The sequence below is a fragment of the Haliaeetus albicilla genome, chromosome 14 (assembly GCF_947461875.1).
Source record: "Haliaeetus albicilla chromosome 14, bHalAlb1.1, whole genome shotgun sequence".
NCBI classification, from domain to species: Eukaryota; Metazoa; Chordata; class Aves; order Accipitriformes; family Accipitridae; genus Haliaeetus; species Haliaeetus albicilla.
In genome coordinates, this window is record NC_091496.1 from 8239978 (window position 1) to 8258672 (window position 18695).

The 18695-nt window shown below is 43.1% G+C and overlaps 1 protein-coding gene across 3 annotated transcripts in view; it reads right to left on the reverse strand.

The window, feature by feature from the left end:
- Positions 1–9141: 9141 nt before the first annotated feature.
- Positions 9142–18695, reverse strand: part of FAM107B (family with sequence similarity 107 member B) — a 61819-nt gene continuing 52265 nt past the window's right edge. For all 3 annotated transcript variants that reach the window (XM_069801661.1, XM_069801658.1, XM_069801660.1), the window contains 3 exons: positions 18274–18457; positions 14348–14501; positions 9142–12343 (listed from right to left, as the gene is read on the reverse strand). In XM_069801661.1, coding sequence (XP_069657762.1) covers positions 12227–12343; positions 14348–14501; positions 18274–18401 — 399 coding nt within the window. In that variant the 5' untranslated portion in view covers positions 18402–18457 and the 3' untranslated portion in view covers positions 9142–12226. The remainder of the gene's footprint in view (positions 12344–14347; positions 14502–18273; positions 18458–18695) is intronic.

Below are 18695 nucleotides of genomic sequence, written 5' to 3' on the forward strand. Positions count from 1 at the left end.
CACCTGCAAACATCTCCAGCACCGCTCCTAGCAACTTCTGAAAAACACTGATGTCTGCACTGCCTGCAGTGCAAATATTTCTGAACTTAAATATCAGGTGAGATATTTCTGAACTGAATTCAGTGCTCTTTCCATGAGCTAACCCCTGCCTCAAAAGAGGTGAAACACAATAGTTAGTCATGGCTGGAAGAAGGAACTTGCATGTCTTCTAGTCCCGTTCTTGCTATATTTGGGATAATCATGACATTTTCAAGACAATGAGTGATTTTTGAAAGTTCCTTGGGTGAATACTGGCCTTTATGAAGACAGTGGCTTTGAAGGAGTTGTATGTACAAAATGCCTTCACTTAATAGCATCGCTTAACTATGCAGTCATTTTCTTAGATGCTTTCCTCTTATTTGGAAGCTTAGACATTCCAAATACCTTCAATTTTAAAGTAGCCTCAGTATAGGGATGCCATTGTTTCTGCATATGAACTCAGTGGTAACAAAATCCAAATACAAACTCAGCCCAGAATCCAGAATGAAATGCAGTAGATTTTGCTAAAATCTTTAGGAATCAGAATAGCTGCTGATAAAAATAAACATCTTTTCCCGAATGCTTAATTGCACAAACCCAACTCAAGGTGAGAACAAGCAGATTTTGGAGAACTTCTTTGACACATGCTAGTTGACAAGGGCCTATAAAACAGCTCTTCTCGAACATTTCTCAGGTCCGAAAGCTTGCAGTGAGAGGACAAAAAAGGCATATGAGCTATTGAGGCTTAACCCCCTCTCACATCCCTAGCAGCAACCCTACATACCGTCACAAGTTAAAAAATGGGAACAGAAAAAAATACACGGCCTCAGAAAGCCACAACTTAATGTAGCCTGGCATTATAGAAAAGGGTCCTTTTTTTTGTGATTTGTGGTATTAAACAGTATAAAACTCATTTCAGTAGTCACTGGCTGGAGGCAGATTCTGTTCGATTCTTTCTGAAAAAAACACCCCAAATTTGGAAGCCTCTGCTAACGTGCAGTAGCACTTTCAGTTTAAGCTGACTGGGGTTGGAATGAAGTTTTAGAAGAAATCATGGATTGATAGACAAGGAAGCCCAAGATTGCCCTAATCAAGAATCATAGCATGGGTCTATGGGGGACTGTAGCCTTACGGGAAGCAGTGCACAGGACTAAATGTGTCCAAACACTTCATCTACACGAACAGGTGACTCTCTAATGCTTTGTTGTGAGATCAGATGGGCAGTCCTTAAACTAGTGAGGAACAAAGAGCCTCGGGCTATGGAAGAGCAAGGACACTCTTAAGGAATTTTGACATTTTCCTCCAAAAGCTCTTGAAATGGCAAGTGGAAAGCCAGGATCTATCATACATACTTATTTGGATGGCCTCAAAGACATAATGACGCTTTCTCCTAAGAAAAAGGGTGATGCAGGATCACTGGTGTCAAGGCGATCTCTTGCTGGGACTTCTTCCATTTCGCTGGGTAAGTCAACTTTGGTCAAGGGATATCTTCTGTGCATCAGACCATGTCTCTCCTTGGCTGGCTGCTCTTGCCCCTGCCTCCGGGAGGGCAGCATCCCAGCACTGGGGAAGGGAGGCCAGCACAACTAGAGCTGGAGATTCAACTGGGAAGCAGCAGGTTTGCTGATCAACCAAGGTATGGACAAGAACATTTGGGCCAGCTTGCTGCTGTGCAGGAGAGCACAGCCTGGACCTGCCAAAGCTTCCAGCTGAGCCTGCTTAGGGGCACAGCGCACATCTCTGAGCCTGCAGCAAAAAACAGCAGCTGAAGGTCTCCACTTAAGGGATTAAACCTCTGTCTGGCAAGAGAATCCATAGCACTTACCAGTTTCATTAAAGATATCCTCACTTCTTCCTCAGAGGACGGAAAACTCAGCACAAAGTGACACCAACCCCTGTGGTCACAGGAATAACATAGGCTTCATCCTGATATAAGAGTGGCAGTAGCACCTCAAATTTGTCTCAAGCCTTATCAAAACCTGGCTGTGTGAAAAGCCCATCTGTACACTGAGCCAAAAGCATTTTGTACCTAAAAGTCATTTTAAAAAAGAAAAGATCAGTAGCTTTGAAATAAGGGAGCTCTTGAAGCCAGCAATCCAAAATGAACTGAAAGAACATTTCTTTAATCCAAAACTACATATATAAAGAAGTAAATTTATATTGTGGTTGAGGCCACAAAAACACCAAAAATATCAGTAGCTGATATACAGTTCCAGCTGCAGGCAAGGCTGCAAAAATAGTTCATTGCTAGAAGGAGCAGAAATTGCCCTAAGTACTCTAGCTAGCTCTTTAATTTGCTGGTTTTGAAGTGATTTCACTTCAGTTAGTGAGGATGAGATACAAATGTCAAGGGGCTGGAGAAATTAAAAATGCACACAAGAGTACTTTTTGGGAACAAACTCTCAGCAGGTCTTTTTGGCTGTGTCTAGGCACTTTGCTCATCGTACAAACACAGTGCTGGAGGAGAGCAGCTGCCGAGGCTCACTAGCCCACCAGAAGAAAATACATGATTTAATGTTTGTTTTGTGAAACCCCCAGATTTCCCCTGTCCTACAGCCTGGCATGGAAAATGCTACAGGTAAAGTGACAGCTGGAGTGCTTTGATAACCTGAGGTGATGAGATGGCAGAGGACATGGAATCATAGAATCATTTAGGTTGGAAAAGTCCTTTAAGATCGAGTCCAACCATTAATGTAGCACTGCCAAGTCCACCACTAAACCATGTCCCTAAGCACCACATCTACACGTCTTCTAAATACCTCCAGGGATGGTGACTCCACCACTTCCCTGGGCAGACTGTTCCAGGGCTTGACAACCCTTTTGGTGAAGAAATTTTTCCTAATATCCAATCTAAACCTCCCCTGGTGCAACTTGAGGCCATCTCCTCTCGTCCTAACACTTGTTACTTGGGAGAAGAGACCAGCACCCACCTCACTACAACCTCCTTTCAGGTAGTTGTACAGAGCGATCAGGTCTCCCCTCAGCCTCCTTTTCTCCAGACTAAACAACCCCAGTTCCCTCAGCCGCTCCTCATAAGACTTGTGCTCCAGACCCTTCACCAGCTTGGTTGCCCTTCTCTAGACACACTCCAGCACCTCAATGTCTTTCCTGCAGTGAGGGGCCCAAAACTGAACAGAGGCTTCGAGGTGCTGTTCCTCATGACCCACCAGTCTGGCATTAGCCCAGGAGGCTGTCCCAGGTCTTCTTCAGCACAGTGGTCAGAAGTCCTCGCCACAAGCCCCAAGGGCAGCAGCCTGCCCAAGGAAAGGGCAGCAGAGCTGGAGCTCATCGGGGAAGAGGAGCTTGGTGCCACACTTTCCCCACTCGAGGGGAATTTGCCATTTCCCGCCTGCATCTTCCAGCCTGCTGCTGTCAGGCCCCAGAAAGGCTTGGAGAAAGGACTTTTAAGCGGAGCTCACGATCCAGGGTGGAAAAGCCACCATGAATTCCTGCTTGCTGCTGGGTTTAGCAGGGCCATCAGGAGCTCAAGGTGGGAAGGGCTGGTTTTCGTGCTCTCTGCAGGAACAGCAAGCTCTGGCCACAGCACCCCACATCCAGCTTGCAGTAACAGAGAGGCTTTACCCAACAGCAGCAGATACTCCATGGGCTGGTCTTGAGGCTCAGACCACAGAGCAGGGACACCAGTGACTTTGCTTTATAATTTTTTTTTTTTCCTTCACTTTTTTGCTAGACATGCCTTCCAGCTTTCAGACCAGCCCAGGATACAGCCCTAGACACACCTTTTTCACCATATTTCAGGCAATCCTCCCATTTTCATGTATTCATAATTTAATCTGCATGGGGTTTATGGGCTAAAGCAGTGGTGGTTTGGCTCGGAGGGTGTGGGGGACAGTAAACGTGGTCCACGTCTTGTGTGTGGACCAGACCGGGGGACTGCAAAGCATGCACGGAGGGGGAAGAAGGCACATGGGGGTTGCACAGGGCCAGCAGCCCCCCGAGCGGAGCAATCTCCCCCTTGTAGGCAGACGGCAAAGACCTGAGGAGGAAAGGAGTGTTGTTCGCACAGAGATGGTGATTTGGATGCAGGCAGGGAAGTGTGGCAGGGTCTAGCCAATTTGGCCGGGCTGCTGCTCGTTGTTATAGCAACAGGAGGATTCTGCTGTCAGCCGAGAGGATGGAGCTGAGGATGGGGAAGGGGGACATTTTTAGAAAGCAAAGGAGGGAGTTTGAACCGGTAAAGAGAGAGAAGTCGAAGGTCTGAAGGCTGGGATGGGAACTGCAAAGGGATGGGCGGGATATGTGGGAATGGAGGATTCTCCACACCCGTGTTCAGACTGTGTCCCATCGAGCCCCCTTCTCTGGGGCAGAGCGAGGGTCTGGCCAGGGTCCCTCTCCTGCCGGGAAGGGGAAGGGCTGGCAGGCCACGAAGGGCACAGGAGTTGCAGCGGTAGGTAAATCCTCTGCAGTGACCCCAGAGTCAAACAGGGCAGTTGCTGTTGCCACTTGGGGTAAAGGACCAACTGCTGGAGAAGGCTGTCCCAGCCACAACCCTGGCACATTTGGGCTTATCACACCCCCAAAACGTCCTGATAACATCTTGGATCTCTGCAGTGATCCAGCAGCGCAAAACGGCCCTGGGGACTCCACAAGAGCCATCGCAGACCTCTCCATGGCAAACCAGACTGAGCATTTTAACAGAAACCGAGACACCAAAAACCCCTTTGTGAACCCAGCTCCTGAATTACTGAGATCTAGAAACCCACTCAAGGCTTTTCAGCATCACGCCTCAGCACAATGGAACTGTTAATGACATTTGCATAACAAAAAGTCACTAAATAATCTTGCATTTCCCCAGGAAAGCACCGGTTTACAACAGAGCAAGTCTGGAGAGCTCAGCACCGCTGTGTTTTGGAAGGCAAGCTTTGGAGGGGGAAGGAAGGAAAGCCTTCACAGGGCCATTCCCGCCGGGTAAAATCCTCCAGCCCGCTGGACCACCCCGCTCGGCAGCCCTTTGCCCAGGAGATGGCAGCAGCGTGTGCGAGTTCAGCGTGGGGCTGCGGGGTCCAGCCCCGGGCACCCCACGCCCCAGGACTTTGCCCAGGGATTGCTTCTATGTATTTTAGGCTTCTCGCTGCTAATCACGCAACTTACTCCTTCCATTCTCCTTCTCATCCCTGTCAGGCTTTTATCACCATGGCCTTTCTTTTTAAGCAGGGCTCTGAGACAAAAACTTCAATACAACTATACCGGTTGCGCATTTATGCTGTCATTTATGCTCCGATTTTTTACCCCTGTCTGCTCTTTTGCCTTGCATACAGAGTATTTCTTATTTCCACTCGGGGTGGGTTTCCCCTTCACTCTGCACGGCAGTGTGGTCATCAGCCTCAAACACCCATTTTCAGATCCGTCCCAAGGATGCCTCGCTAATTAAACGTCTTTCATTACAAACCAGCCCTGGGAAATAATCCAAGGGCAGGGAGGCCTGAACAGGCAGCAAGAGCTTGGGGTGAAAGGAAACAATAGGAAAGGAATCAAAAGCACAATGAGGATTCAGGGGGAAAAAAAAAAAGACATATGGTACATTAGATGTGAACACAGGAACACGCTACGCCATGCACAGGCTGTGCATCATCCCCTGACTTGCTGTTTAACCCTAGGTGCGAGGTGGCAATCTTCATCAGTCAGGGACCCACCTTCCCACTGCTTATTCCTCCTTTTTAGCACCTCCTTTTTCCACCCCAGACAGCAATCCCTGCTCTTCAGCATCAGGATTGAGCAGGTCTGCCCATAGAGGGGACTTTTAAAGCTGTAGGTAGTTTGCAGTTTGCCTCTGGTCTGCTTATCAGCATGATTTCCTAACAGGTAGGGAATGGTGTTCTTGGAGCAAAACAGAAGCAACTCCTTGCAGTAAGAAAATGACAAAAAATGAAAGATCTGTGTTTTGAAGAGAATTTACTCCGTGGTATTTAATGAGTTAATTTGATTTGTATTAGAAACGAGAGGAAAAATTCCCTAACAAACCAGCCGTTGCAAAGTATTGGGCCCACTGTGCTTAGCAAATTTCCAAAAGCCATTTTGCTGAGCTCAGCTCATGAAGGTGGTGCCCTGAAATTGATGAGTGAATTGAGAATTCACCTAAACGATTAGCACAGAAATAAAGCTGGATGAAGGCAAGTGCTGAAACTGTACATCAGGGAAAATTACTCCTTATGGTTCACGACTGCAGTGATGAAGCGCCTTCCAGGTTTGACAGCTTAAGTTTAAAGGGTCTCTCACTTCTCCTGCTGCTACTGATGAAAGCAAATTCCTGATTATCTTTTCATTGGAGAATCTTTTAGGCTTCGTTTACAAAAGGAAAGTTCAAAGACGAGATATCCTCTTGGACATAACACCTTTTTCAAGGAGACCATTTCAGATGGGCTAGGCTGCCGTGCCTCAACTCCAGAGCCGGTGGGATTCAGTGCTCTGCAGGCAGCTCCCTTTGCCTTTCTCTACTGAGCAATACACACTTCAAATGAACCCTGCTAAGGGGCTTATGCTTGCTGGGTGCTCTTTAATTTTCAAGCACAATGAAGCAGACTTGGCATTTCAGTTGCATTATGAAAGATTGTTTCCGAACAGCTGAAGAGGGGGAAAGAAGTACGTTTCTTCTTCCCACCTAATCAGGCTGAAGTTTCCCAGTGCCAGCCTCAATCTGTGTTAAATTGCTCATGCCATCCATCGGAGAGATTAGACTTGGGTACATAACAGAAGTTAATTCCAAAAATGATTACTCAGACAATTAAGTACTACAGCTGTAGTGGGTGGTTCTGGCTCTTGGAGCTCCCTCTCAGGTGCTTTATGTGTCCCCCCCCTTACCTCACCACCACTGTGACAGAGATGCCACCTCCCCTCCACGCTGGCCAGTGTTTGGCCTGGGGCAGGTCCCTTCTCCCCAGCCCCCTGCAGAGGCCACATGTCCCCCCGGCACCTCAGGGGCTCAGCTGAAGACTCCATGGCACCAAGCACCAGAGCACAATGGAGAGATGGGCTCTTTATCAGTTTATGAACCACACAGAGATTAAGGGCCAAATTTACTAGAGGTATCCAGGTGCCTCATCTTCCCTGGGGGGCAAAACTCCAGGGAAAAGAATGGGTGGTTTAGAGGTGGCATTTGAATTGCCCAGCCTCAGAGGCCTTGCAACGTAGATGACGTTCCCTCCAAGTCAGGTGTTCCAGGCACCTTTACAGTCAAAGAAAGGAAGGGAACTGCGCTCCACAGGGCTGATTTCTCTGCACTGATACAAATGAAAAGCAGATGATTAGCTCAAATGCATCTATCTGAGGTTCAGCAAAATGGACCCCTGGGTACCCAAAGCAGAATAGAAGTAATCCCCATGTAACCTCAGACAGGCAACGCAGGCAGCGTGGTGGACCCAACGCAGCCGTTACCTAGGTCTAAAGCAATGTGAAAAGACGGGCTGTGGGAGACAAGCACTGGAGTGGGAGTCGGGATGACAGTGCTCTATTACCACCACCAAATACTTCCTCTGGCCATGGTTTCTGCCACCTTCATCAACAGTCATCCTTAATATTGACAAGGGCACCACAAACCTTTACTCTGACAGATGAAAGATTTCAAGTAGAATACAAATGGTTTAAAGTGGCAGGGTGAGGGGAAAGATATCTTTTATTTCCACACCTTCAGATCTCATTGTTTGTGCTTTTCCTATTCTGATGTCTTGAGAACCCAGCTTGCCCTCCCATTCTTCACCCTAAAGACATCAGTTTTGATCCTATAGAAACTGCGCCACTGAAGCTGTTCTGTCTCCAGCTGTCTCACTCAGTTATTTTCTTAAGTGCAACTGATCACCACAAGTGCCATCAGCCATTTTAGGTTATGAATGCCATCCATGGACCCTGTAACAGCAACTAAGGGACCTCAAGGTACTTCTTTCCACATAGCTATGGCACACCACAACCCATCTGCATATGGCCACAGGACCACAAGCAAAGCCCTCACAGACCAGTGCTCGCAAAGCCACACGACAAAACATATTAGCTCAATGCAACCCAAAAAAGCATACAAAAGGAAGATCATCTTTTCCGCTGGACATGCTACAAAAGCAGATCACATGCCTTCACTGTTTTCTTTCTGGAACTGGAGTGAAATATCAAAGGATAATTCAAAACACATTTGGATATGCTTGAGGTAGGAGAGCACAGGGCAGTATCTCCGTCAGGCCATAGAAACCCTCCCCTTATTAACTCTCTGTTCTTTACCTCCCCCACATTTGACAGCTCCTGGAGTGGGTCCAGCGTCATTGCATCAGCAGTACTGCCAGGACCCATTCCACATGCTGAGCAGTTTCTGAAGGAAAAAGCATTTCCTGACATCTGTTCTGAATTCACTGCTCTTCTCCTCCTCCCCCACTTCATTTCACCCCGCACTCCTCTCCAGCTTCCTCTCCATCACCACCTGTCCCTGTCTGACCAGGGCTCACCAGTAAGAGCTGAGGATCTTAATGGAGAATTGATGACCCACACCTGTTCCAGCCCTGTTCCTCCCCCTGCTAATTTTCTCTGTCTGCTGTTGACACAGGAGTTTGCTCTTAGCAATTTGACCCTAACCCAGCAGATCATTTGTGCATCCGCTCTTTCACATGTCCAAGTTTTTCCTACTAGAACCAAAGGCTTGAGCATTGGCTAAATTAAAAGGACCTTTGCAGGACTGAACCTATGACCAGGCTCATTACTCTTTCCTCACTCCCTCTTAGGATGGAGCTGTTGCAATGCTAACGATTCCAAGGTTGAATTTTGCCCGGTGCACACTTTGGTGAAGTTAGCAGGATAGGCAATGAGTTCCATGATTATTTGATTCCCATCATAAGTTTTCCCTCATGCTCCAGCTCACCTTGTGCTAGCTGAACAGCTACACAGTCCTAAAAATTTTCTGCATCAAAAATATTCAAAAGATAATAAGACTAAGAGACACAATGAGCTTTTTCTGCCAACTAGTTTGCCAGCAATTTTGCATATACAAACACAGATGCAGTTTAAAGGAACCAAAAGTCATCATGATCTTGATACTTACCCCTGCATTGCAAAATTTTAAAGAACCTGGATATCTCAGCACAGTCCCTGAGGTTTTGTTTTCAGCAGGACATGACAGACACCACTGCATACGCCAAGCATGTAGTAGATTTTATTAAGCATAACTTTGGTTCTAAGTATTCCACCCTCATTCTTGTAATACCTTTAGTTAAAAACAATTATACAAGAGCAAATACAAAAAATATTAAATTATGAAAACAAATCCATTAAGGCTCCCTTTTTATATTTATATATATTTATATATGTACACTCAAACAAGTGCAGATATTAACAGAAGGTTAAAGCCACAAAAATGCTAAAAAATTTACTACTATCAAAAGCAAGAGTTTTAAAAAAGTACAAAGTGGTAAGTGAGCCATTTTCAAATCACTGAAATATTTGCTGGATTGCTTCAAAACCCATATAGCTAAAGGGAAGATTAACAATTGCTTACGCTCACTGGCAAGCAGTTTCTTACTCGAGTAGCCGCACAGGACACTTGTGGTGTGACTAGCTGACCACCCATTTAAGGGTCGCCCATTCTAGCCCAATCCTGACTTTAAAGACAAGCTTTTGCCTGTCAATTTGACATGAAGGTGGCTGGGATTCCTAGACTAAAGGGTCAGCAGAATTCAAAGATGTTCTAACACACACGTTGATGTTCTGTTCACACAGAGAATTAATTCCAACCGAAAACAAAAACCTACTTCACGCTGTATGTACAAGGGAGTTTTCTGGCCTCCTGTGTTTCAGACAGAGAAACTCTACCCTGAATCACAAGCTAACATGAAGAGAAAGCAGAATGCCTTCAGCCTTGAAAGGCCCAATCCAACACACTCACTGAAGCCAAAGAGAGGTCCTTGTCCCCCACTGACTCTGGTGCCATTTGGTTTACACCAACTTCATTTCACTGTGCATGCATGGTAGGATTGCTGTGTTCACCAAGGGGAAATGGCTGAGAAGAAATGGTCTGCTCAAGCCAGAGGAGAGTCTCCTCACCAGCTTCTAGACATTTCCACACTGAGCAGAAGGTTAATAGTGGAGTGGAAACCAAGAGGCATGAAGTTTGGTGGGCTGGGAGTGGCTAAGATAAAACATGAGCATGGCATGGAAGGCTCATATATAGTGCTGTCTTCTCAACAACATGAAACAAACTCAATCAGTGCAAGTGTTTGAATAATGTGCTGCCAGAAAGGAAGATCCTCTCCTTCCAGAAGAAGGGAAGGAGAGAGTGAAGAACCTGCAACACTCAGGGTGTTCCTTTGTTGAGAAAATACATGGAAGAGTCTTACGTTTGGCCTTTGTCTTTTTTATGTCCATAATCTGAACAGTCTGGTAGGCCATCTTCATATTTAATCTTCTAGATGTGAGTCACACGGCAAGTCTAAATCAATGGCAATAGACTTATCACAATTCAATTTACTCTCAATCTGATTATGTCCTCATAAAAAATGCCTGGATCTTGACAAATTGAAGTCTGTATCTAGGAAACATTTCTAATTGTGAGCATTTTGTCCCAAGTGCTGTGCTGGCATTGTATTTAAAATGTCCAACACTTACAGGAAAGGCAAAAGGAACTAAAAAACAAACCAACAAACCCTCCCCCACCACTTCTACAATACAAACATACCACTGTTGATATTAATAAAAAGTGTTCTCAAACAGTTATGTCCAATGTCATTACAAAGTAGAAATTATTTTGTTTAGCATCCTAAGGCAAAGACTAGGATTAGATCCTCAGCTGATGAGGATGAACACAGCTTCAGTGAGAGCTAGGACTGTGCCGACCAAGGAAGATGAGGATTTCTCCCCAGATTCTGAAGATAAGGTACCTGCACCCATTCACAACAGGTGAGAATCCAATTCTATAATCCTACATGAGTAATCTGTTCCCCCCTCCTCAACCCAGGCTTTCCTGGATAACTAGTAGTCATAAGCATGAAGGATCAGATTCTGCCATCCCTGTGCAAGCTGAGTAATATTTTATTTAATGGCAAGACACAGGGGCAACTTGTGGAAAGGCAGAAGGTGACAGAATTGGACCCTAAGACTCAGTGGTAACACACTCCCCTTCTTTCTTGAGGCTAAAGGAAGGATGGGATAAAATGAATTTCATTTTATGCCTCACTTTAGGGGAAAAAAATTCCATTTCAGTAGATTCCAACAACCAGTTTGGTCTGGCTTAAACGCTGCTCTGTTGCACGAACTGCAACAAGTTCCTGCAAGCAAAGAGCTGGAATTGATGGCAGATCAGATTCCTGATTTCAGTTCCAGCAAATAAGTTTGAACACTACCAAGTAATGTGTTAACACTGTACTCAGATGACCATGTCCTTAGATGAGAAAGGCCACAACAGCAAAGTAAGTAGGACTTCAAAACACTAGAAGTAGAAGACAGGTCATTTTGCATTGAGAGGTAAATTCACAGTTCACAGGTAGCACTGCACAGGCCTGTACACAACGGTGTAAGTTTAAAGACAGAGATAAATCAGCTTCTGGATTCTCCCTGGTGAGAGGATCATCAGATTTCTGCTCCTTCATAGCCCAAATTCTACAAGCCAAACAAGGAAAAATGGGCTTTAAGGCTGCTCAACTTTTCACTGCTGGTGAATTTGAAGCATTCTCATCTTGCCCACAGCTGCCTATCCTAGTGGGGATGGGCAGCAGTGATCAACACACCTCCATCCTCCCAGCTTTGATAAAAATTCCAACTAAACACAAATTATTGTGGGATATACACAGGCTGTAGTTCTAGATGGAGGCAATCTACCTGCACAGCAAAGCTTTGTAAGACATCACAGGAGGATTTTTGTTCTTTTTAAAGCAAATATAATCTGTGTATCTCCACTAAACTAGGATCACAAGAGATAAAGCAGTGCAACACTGAAGGAGTTTCTCTAGTATCCCTGGTTAAAATCTCTGAGTAAGCACATCAGACTGGTCCATGACACTGAACTGACAAACAGACTCCTTATCCATTGATCTCAAGACTGCATTTGGCAAGTCGATCTGTTTATGGTACTGTCTTTTTAATCCACACATCCCAGGAATTAAAAATCTCATCTTCAGTAAGTGCCAGCTGGATGCTGTTATTTTCCCTCTTGAGGGGCAAATCTGAGACAACTTGCAAAAGCCTCTCTCTGCAGGAAAGCTGGAAGTCTGAGCAGGCGCTGGCTTTAGGAGTCTGGTGCTTCTGTTGCTTCCTGGACCGTCCTCCTCAAGTTGCCCTTGACTTTGACAAATTCAGGTGCGTTTTCCTGCTCTTCCTGCATCTTCTGCTGCTCCAGTTCCAGCTTAAAAGGGAATCACATAAAAAAAAAAAAAGTATATAAAACAGATCTTCAAATTACAAGACAAAAACCTAAAGGTTTCAATAACTGGCCATGCAAAACTCTTTAAAATGCTTCCTTTCTTTCTCTCATGGAAAAGATAAAGTTGCATTTCTTTGGGAGTATCTGTTCTCATAAATGATAATTCTTTTCAAATCCTTGGCTCTAGCTCATTCCAGATGTCCACCTTTGCCAGACAGACAAACACTCTGCAAGCCCAGTATGAGAATAAGATGGAAGCATTTTTGAAGAAATTCTTTAACATCTTCATTAAAGAAACTACAATAATTCCTTTCTCTGGCTTTTACAACAGGACAAGGACAAATGTGCCTTATGGGAGAACACATGTAAACAGCTACTACTGAGCACACTTGCAGAATTTATTTGAGTGTTTAGGTATGGATTTCTCTATCTAACTTGAGCCTCTTTTGGTGTATCCATTTTGTCTATCACAAAAAGAAAATAAAAAAATCCTCCTTGGCCCCTAGTTGTCCATTTTTGAGAGCCTATTCACTGACATTTTTAACCCAGTTGGAGCTCCTGCCCATGCAGACACTCAAAATCACATGTGAGGTTAGACACTCTGCTCTATGGGGCTAGGCTGTACAGTGCCCGTACAGAACACAGCTTACACATCACACAGAATACAGATTGCTTGGCAATCCTCAGTGAAGGCAGATAAGTCAGCAGAAAGGAAGAAACAACCCTTTAGAAAACTAACAAAAGCTCCTGAAAGGAGCTTTTTTTCTTTCTTTTTTTTTTTTTTTTTTAAACAGACCAAGGTCTTCCTGATTAATGGGGACCATGTACGGCTCTACCTAAATAATCTCTACTTTGTCTCTGGTTCACTGGCAAGGCACATGCCTTGTTAGAATAAATCATGACAACGTTCCTCCATGAGTCGTGTTGTAAATTAATGCTGTTCCTATGATGTTTACGAAGTTACAATATTGTTTGCAATGGGCAGGCTTTTCCTCTTCTACAGAATTTTCTATTCTACATATGTCCTTGGATAGCTCAGTTTCAAATCAAATCTTCCCACAAGCTGAACCATTTGAAGCTGGGCCCTTAAGAGCAGAAAGGAAAAGTGACAGGATGATACCCTTAAAAAGACAATAGCTTTCTCCCTCCAAAAATATTTCTAAGCCTAATTAAGAAAAAACAATAATAAAACCCCCAAACCTAAATAATGATTGGATTACACCTCATTTTCAATAGAGTAATTATTTGGCTTAATTGATTTCCATTGAGAAAAACAGAAGATACTGTTTTAAAGCATTCATTTATTTAAAAATAAATGCAATGCTTCAGGCACAGTGACTTCTTTGATGAGGTGCTTCACTGTAGAGATATTTCCTCGCAGGTACACAAAGTGCCTTAAGAGGCACAGAGATGTTTGGCTGGCCCTGTGCCTAGCAGTAAGCTTCACCACAATGAACTCCAACTCCACATATCTCCATACTCAGGATCTTTTCCTTCATTTGAAAATGCCAATGGGCTCACAGGTTTTAAGGCTACAAAAGATATTTTTAAAGTCATCTAGTTTCTTATGTACCCCAGGAGAAAGAATCATTTGATTTTTTTATTCATTAAGCATCCACCAGTTTTGCTGCACTACAGCCTAACAGTCATTCTTAGTGGATCATCTCTTAATAGTTAGACTACAAGAGTTGACTAATTCACCACAGTGTCAATGGTTAAATAAGGTCAGTGCTCCACACACATTCCTGTTGTCTGGTGCAGGATTCATTTGACCAAAGGCAGACACCATATGCAGTTCCTATAGAGTAAGTGACAACAAACAGGTAATTGTAGAGTGTGATTTGACTCATCCTAAAAAAGATATCTGCATTTGATCAGAGGAAATGTGCCAAAAATTGGCTGCTGCTTCTTTCCTGTCTACAAAGGGAGTCTCAGGTAAGTAGCTCAGATGTAGGTGTGTAAAGGTAGTGTTATTCCCCAACTCACCTGCTCCAGTTTCTGCTGCCGTTTCAGTAGCTCTATTTCCAGGTCTGATTTCTTCTTTTGTGCTTCCTCTTCTTTTTGTTGTTTAATAACTTGATCTCGTTTCCTTTTCTCCATCACCTTCTGTAGCTCTGGTTTGTTCTGAGGTGCAAGACCCCTTCAAATTAAATGGGAGGAGTGGTGGTGTGGGGGGGAACAGGGAAGAAAGAGATCAGTTTTAATTAGCAGAAATTCACACAGAATTCTAAAGTCAAGTCACAGTTTTCTAAAGTCAAGTAGTTGCCTACTTAGATACATTGGAATATATATAATTAATTAAAAGGAAAAAAACATGCAGACATTTGCCTGGTTTCTAACCAAAACCCTGAACTAGAATTTAAGTCATGTTATTACTGAGGATATTTCCCTTTAACGTGCATGCTAGTATTTCTCCTGTATAATTCACTACTTTGACTTTCATCTTCTTCTAGTCTTCCCTCCATTCTCTCAACTCCAGAAGAATGGATTAAAAAAAAAAAAAAAAAAATCAAAAATCAAGTCTCTAGTAGAGCTAGAAACAAATTTTGGACAAAAGGCTTCCCTTGCTGGCTGGTAACTGAGAGATTGTGTTCAGACAGTCCTACGCAGGGTGTTATGCCCATAGAAGTTTGCATGAACAGAACTAAAACGTGGTCTCCCTCTGGATTTTGTCACACTGCTCCTGGAAATTGTGGATTCTGTCCTTCCCTGAAAAATGTGAGAGCTTTACCCATGCCTGGCTGCAAAGCTATTTCCAGTGAGAGCTCCCAGGCTACACTCAAAACCACAAAGAGCTAAGACAACAAAAATCCAGAATAAAAAAAAGTTGCAATCACCTTGGAGACCAGACAAAGGCTGGAAGATTCTCCCTCTCAAAAGACTTTAGGTACTACATCAACTGAGCATTTCAAGTCTGTTCAGCACAAATTGCTTTCCAAGACAACTACTCTAAAATGAGAAAGCTTACTCTTTGGGAAGATGCGTGAATTCATTTACATAGGCACACAAACAGATACACACTTAGTCCTACTTATTTTTGTGGCTTCAGCTATTTCTTTTATCTCTGTTATGCTACGATATTTTCAAAATTTGTTATGTTAAGATTCAAAGCTCTCCCTTGTATTCAGATATTAGCGTCACTTAAGTCTGAGCAGAAAGATCTGAAATTTGCCTTTGTTATTGTCATCTTCCCTGTGAAGACTATTATGCAAAAACATCCAGCATTAAGTTTAACATCAACCATTTTTTATTTCAACTTTAAGAAACTCAATAATCTGAATAAGCTTTCAGAAAGCGTATTTTTACCTTCCCCTGCTTGGTCTGTATCTGTGGTTGCCTAATTCTTCCATAACATGCATATCTGACAGCATGTCCAATAATACATTAAAATGCCATTTTATGGTGACATCTATGAATGACTCCATATATTATGCAACACTCTATCCCTGTACATACCCTGACAGCAAAATCAAATATTTAGCAACACCAAACGCTGTTCCCTATTTCTCATAATAGGTCTCATGGCCTGAATGCAACAGAAACTACAAGACTGTGTTCGTATTTTATATTTACTACTTTTTTAATTACATTTTAACACATAAAACTGAAGTCAGGCAGAGAAAAGCTGGAGTGATTTTTTGTTACTACTACTGGATCAGTGAGAGCTGAACCAATGGAAACTTCCATGCTGGCAATTAGCAATCAAGACAGCCACAAACCAGATGCAAGCTGCTATGTAACATTACTTGGTCCTGCTTTTTTTCAGTAAGGTTGCACTGTAACAAAGCAGAGGCCCAAGACTGATTTAGATGTGCTGTAGCTATAATAAAGGGGACCTGCAGAAGATACAAGCAAATACAACCTCTCAGTCTAATTAAGTGGGATTGGTAGTCAGATCTGTAACAGAACAACTGTATCGTCAATCCTGTTTTCACTCTCATATGTAAAAAGGAAAAGCAACAAACAGGTGACTACTGGATTAACTGGGAGTCTTGTATCACCTCCTAGTGATTCTTCTGGTTAAATAAAAAAGCAAAGTGTGCTATAACACAAGTTAGAGCTGATAGGGTTAAAACCTCGAAGGGACAGGACCAATGCTCTGCAGAACTGAGGTTGACTCCTAATAAGTAAAAACAATTTAAGATAAGTGACCAATGCCTTGAGGTACCACTACCTGGATCTTTGTTTGCCCCAAACAACTACCATTTCTGCAAGTAAATAACTACATCAGTTAAAGACTCAATAGACACTGCTCACAGTAGCCATGGAGAATGATCGGACCAGCACTGGCTAATATCTTCTAAGATCCAGAAAAGGCTGTTCAGAGCTGACTGGTAAAAAAGTGAAGCTGCTGGTGCCTACACTGAGTCTTCACAATAAAATAAGGTGCATGTTAAGCAGAATTCTGTAGGAGTACCAGAAGTCCTCCATACATATGACAGTTTACAGTAACAAAGCAGAACACAAGCCTAATATCTACATTACCAAAAAGCCTCATATCAGAGCTAGGACAGTGGCACGAAGCACAGAAGACTAACCCTCTTCCCAAAACCACAAGTTTTTCTACTGGTGAAAACCCTCAAAGTATTTCATTTCTGCACCAATAAATAAGAATCTAAAATTAACAGCTGCAGCTAATCAAAATCACAATAAGAGAAGAGTGGGTATTGAGGGCTGCACAACTCCTCTGTGTAATAGGATATTCTCCTAGAAGAAAAGAACAGAACTCCATACTATTTAAAAGTGCTTTATGCTTTCATAAACTTAAAAGAAAAAAAGTAGCCTTAATTTATTGCAGCCTCCACATCCTTTAGAATAAGACCGTAAGTCGGGAAACTTCAACTATCTTTCTTTCAATGACTATAAACTTCTTGGTGCTAGGAACTGACTTTGATGTTTAATCCCATTAACGAAAAATAGGACAAACACCTATTTAGGCCAGTTTCTTCCAATTCAGTTGGCGTTCTGTAAAACATTTCTACTTCTTCATCACTAAAGAAATGCTGTATTGTGTATCCAATTCATTTAGAATTAAGTATCTAAGCCTAGCATTTGTGAGGATTTTGCTATTACACATAGAAAAGACCCCTTCTCCCCTCAAAATACTACCCTACCAGAGGGGGGGGGGGGGGGGGGGGGGGGGAAGATAAACTTTCACAATGTGACTCTTCTTGCCAAATAGACAAACCCAGTTGTGCTGGAGTAGCTGAAGCAATAGCTTCCTCCTCTCCTTTATCAAGGTCCTGGGTCTCAAAAAGCCTGAAGTTGATGAAATCAAGTTCCAGTTATTTACATCTCTAAAAGCAATATATAGAGCAACAGCTGTGCATCCAATCCCAGAATGGAGGAAGCAGCATTTGTGTAACATACAAAGAAACACTTGTGCAGCAGCAGAGCAGGCGCCAGACTACCACACTGCATTGCAAGAAAGATCAAGTAAGTAGAGAACAGTCTCATGTGAAATAAAAATATATGATTTCTTTGATTTAAAAGTGGCTCCATAAAATTAGAGCACTGGGAACAGTGAAAACCCACAGATTTTATCATCCTGCTGGTAATAGCAAAATTTTGTGAAATACTTGATGAAGTTAAGAGTTCAAGACAAATTACGGTGCCCAGGTAACCAATATGAAATGTGATAGAGGAGAACTGAACTGCTTCCTCTTGAAACTGACCCTTCGTGAGTATTCACAAAAACAAAATTAGAAGTCTTTTATAGCAAGCTTTTGCAGAGCAACTGAAATTCAAACAGAAATAAATGCCATAGTTAACAAACAGAGTCTTTTCACCTACAAGATCTGAATCAAAAAGTGTCTGCTGGGTTTTGGGTAAAACGAGTTTTAGTTTCATCAAGGTGACAAGCTGTGTGTTTGGGGTGGGAGGGTGGCACAAGTCATTTTTTAGACTCTTACCTTTTCTGATTCATAAGCAACTCTCTGTGGAGATCTTGATGATTCCGGGATGACTTCACGGGATTAATTAATTTCTGAGGTCTAATTAATTCAGGATTGTCATCATCTATGTAGTCTGGTTCAGCCATAATCTTTCTTGGAATGGGATATGGGTCTTTGGGTTCAGTGTCCTTGCTCACAGTATCTGTAAAACAGGGGGAAAACTGCAGTAAATCTGCATTGAAAGGCCTTTTAAAGATGTATTAAAACATAAAGGCAGCATATTACATTGGTAACAGTTATGCTTTTCCTAGATTAATTTTGTCTGTAGTAAGTAAAGGCTCTCAGAGCAAACATCAGTAGTATCTTTTTAAATAGATGGCAATTTCACAACCATGTCATCTCCAACAGTCTTCATCCATTGACTTGGAGACACAGATTAC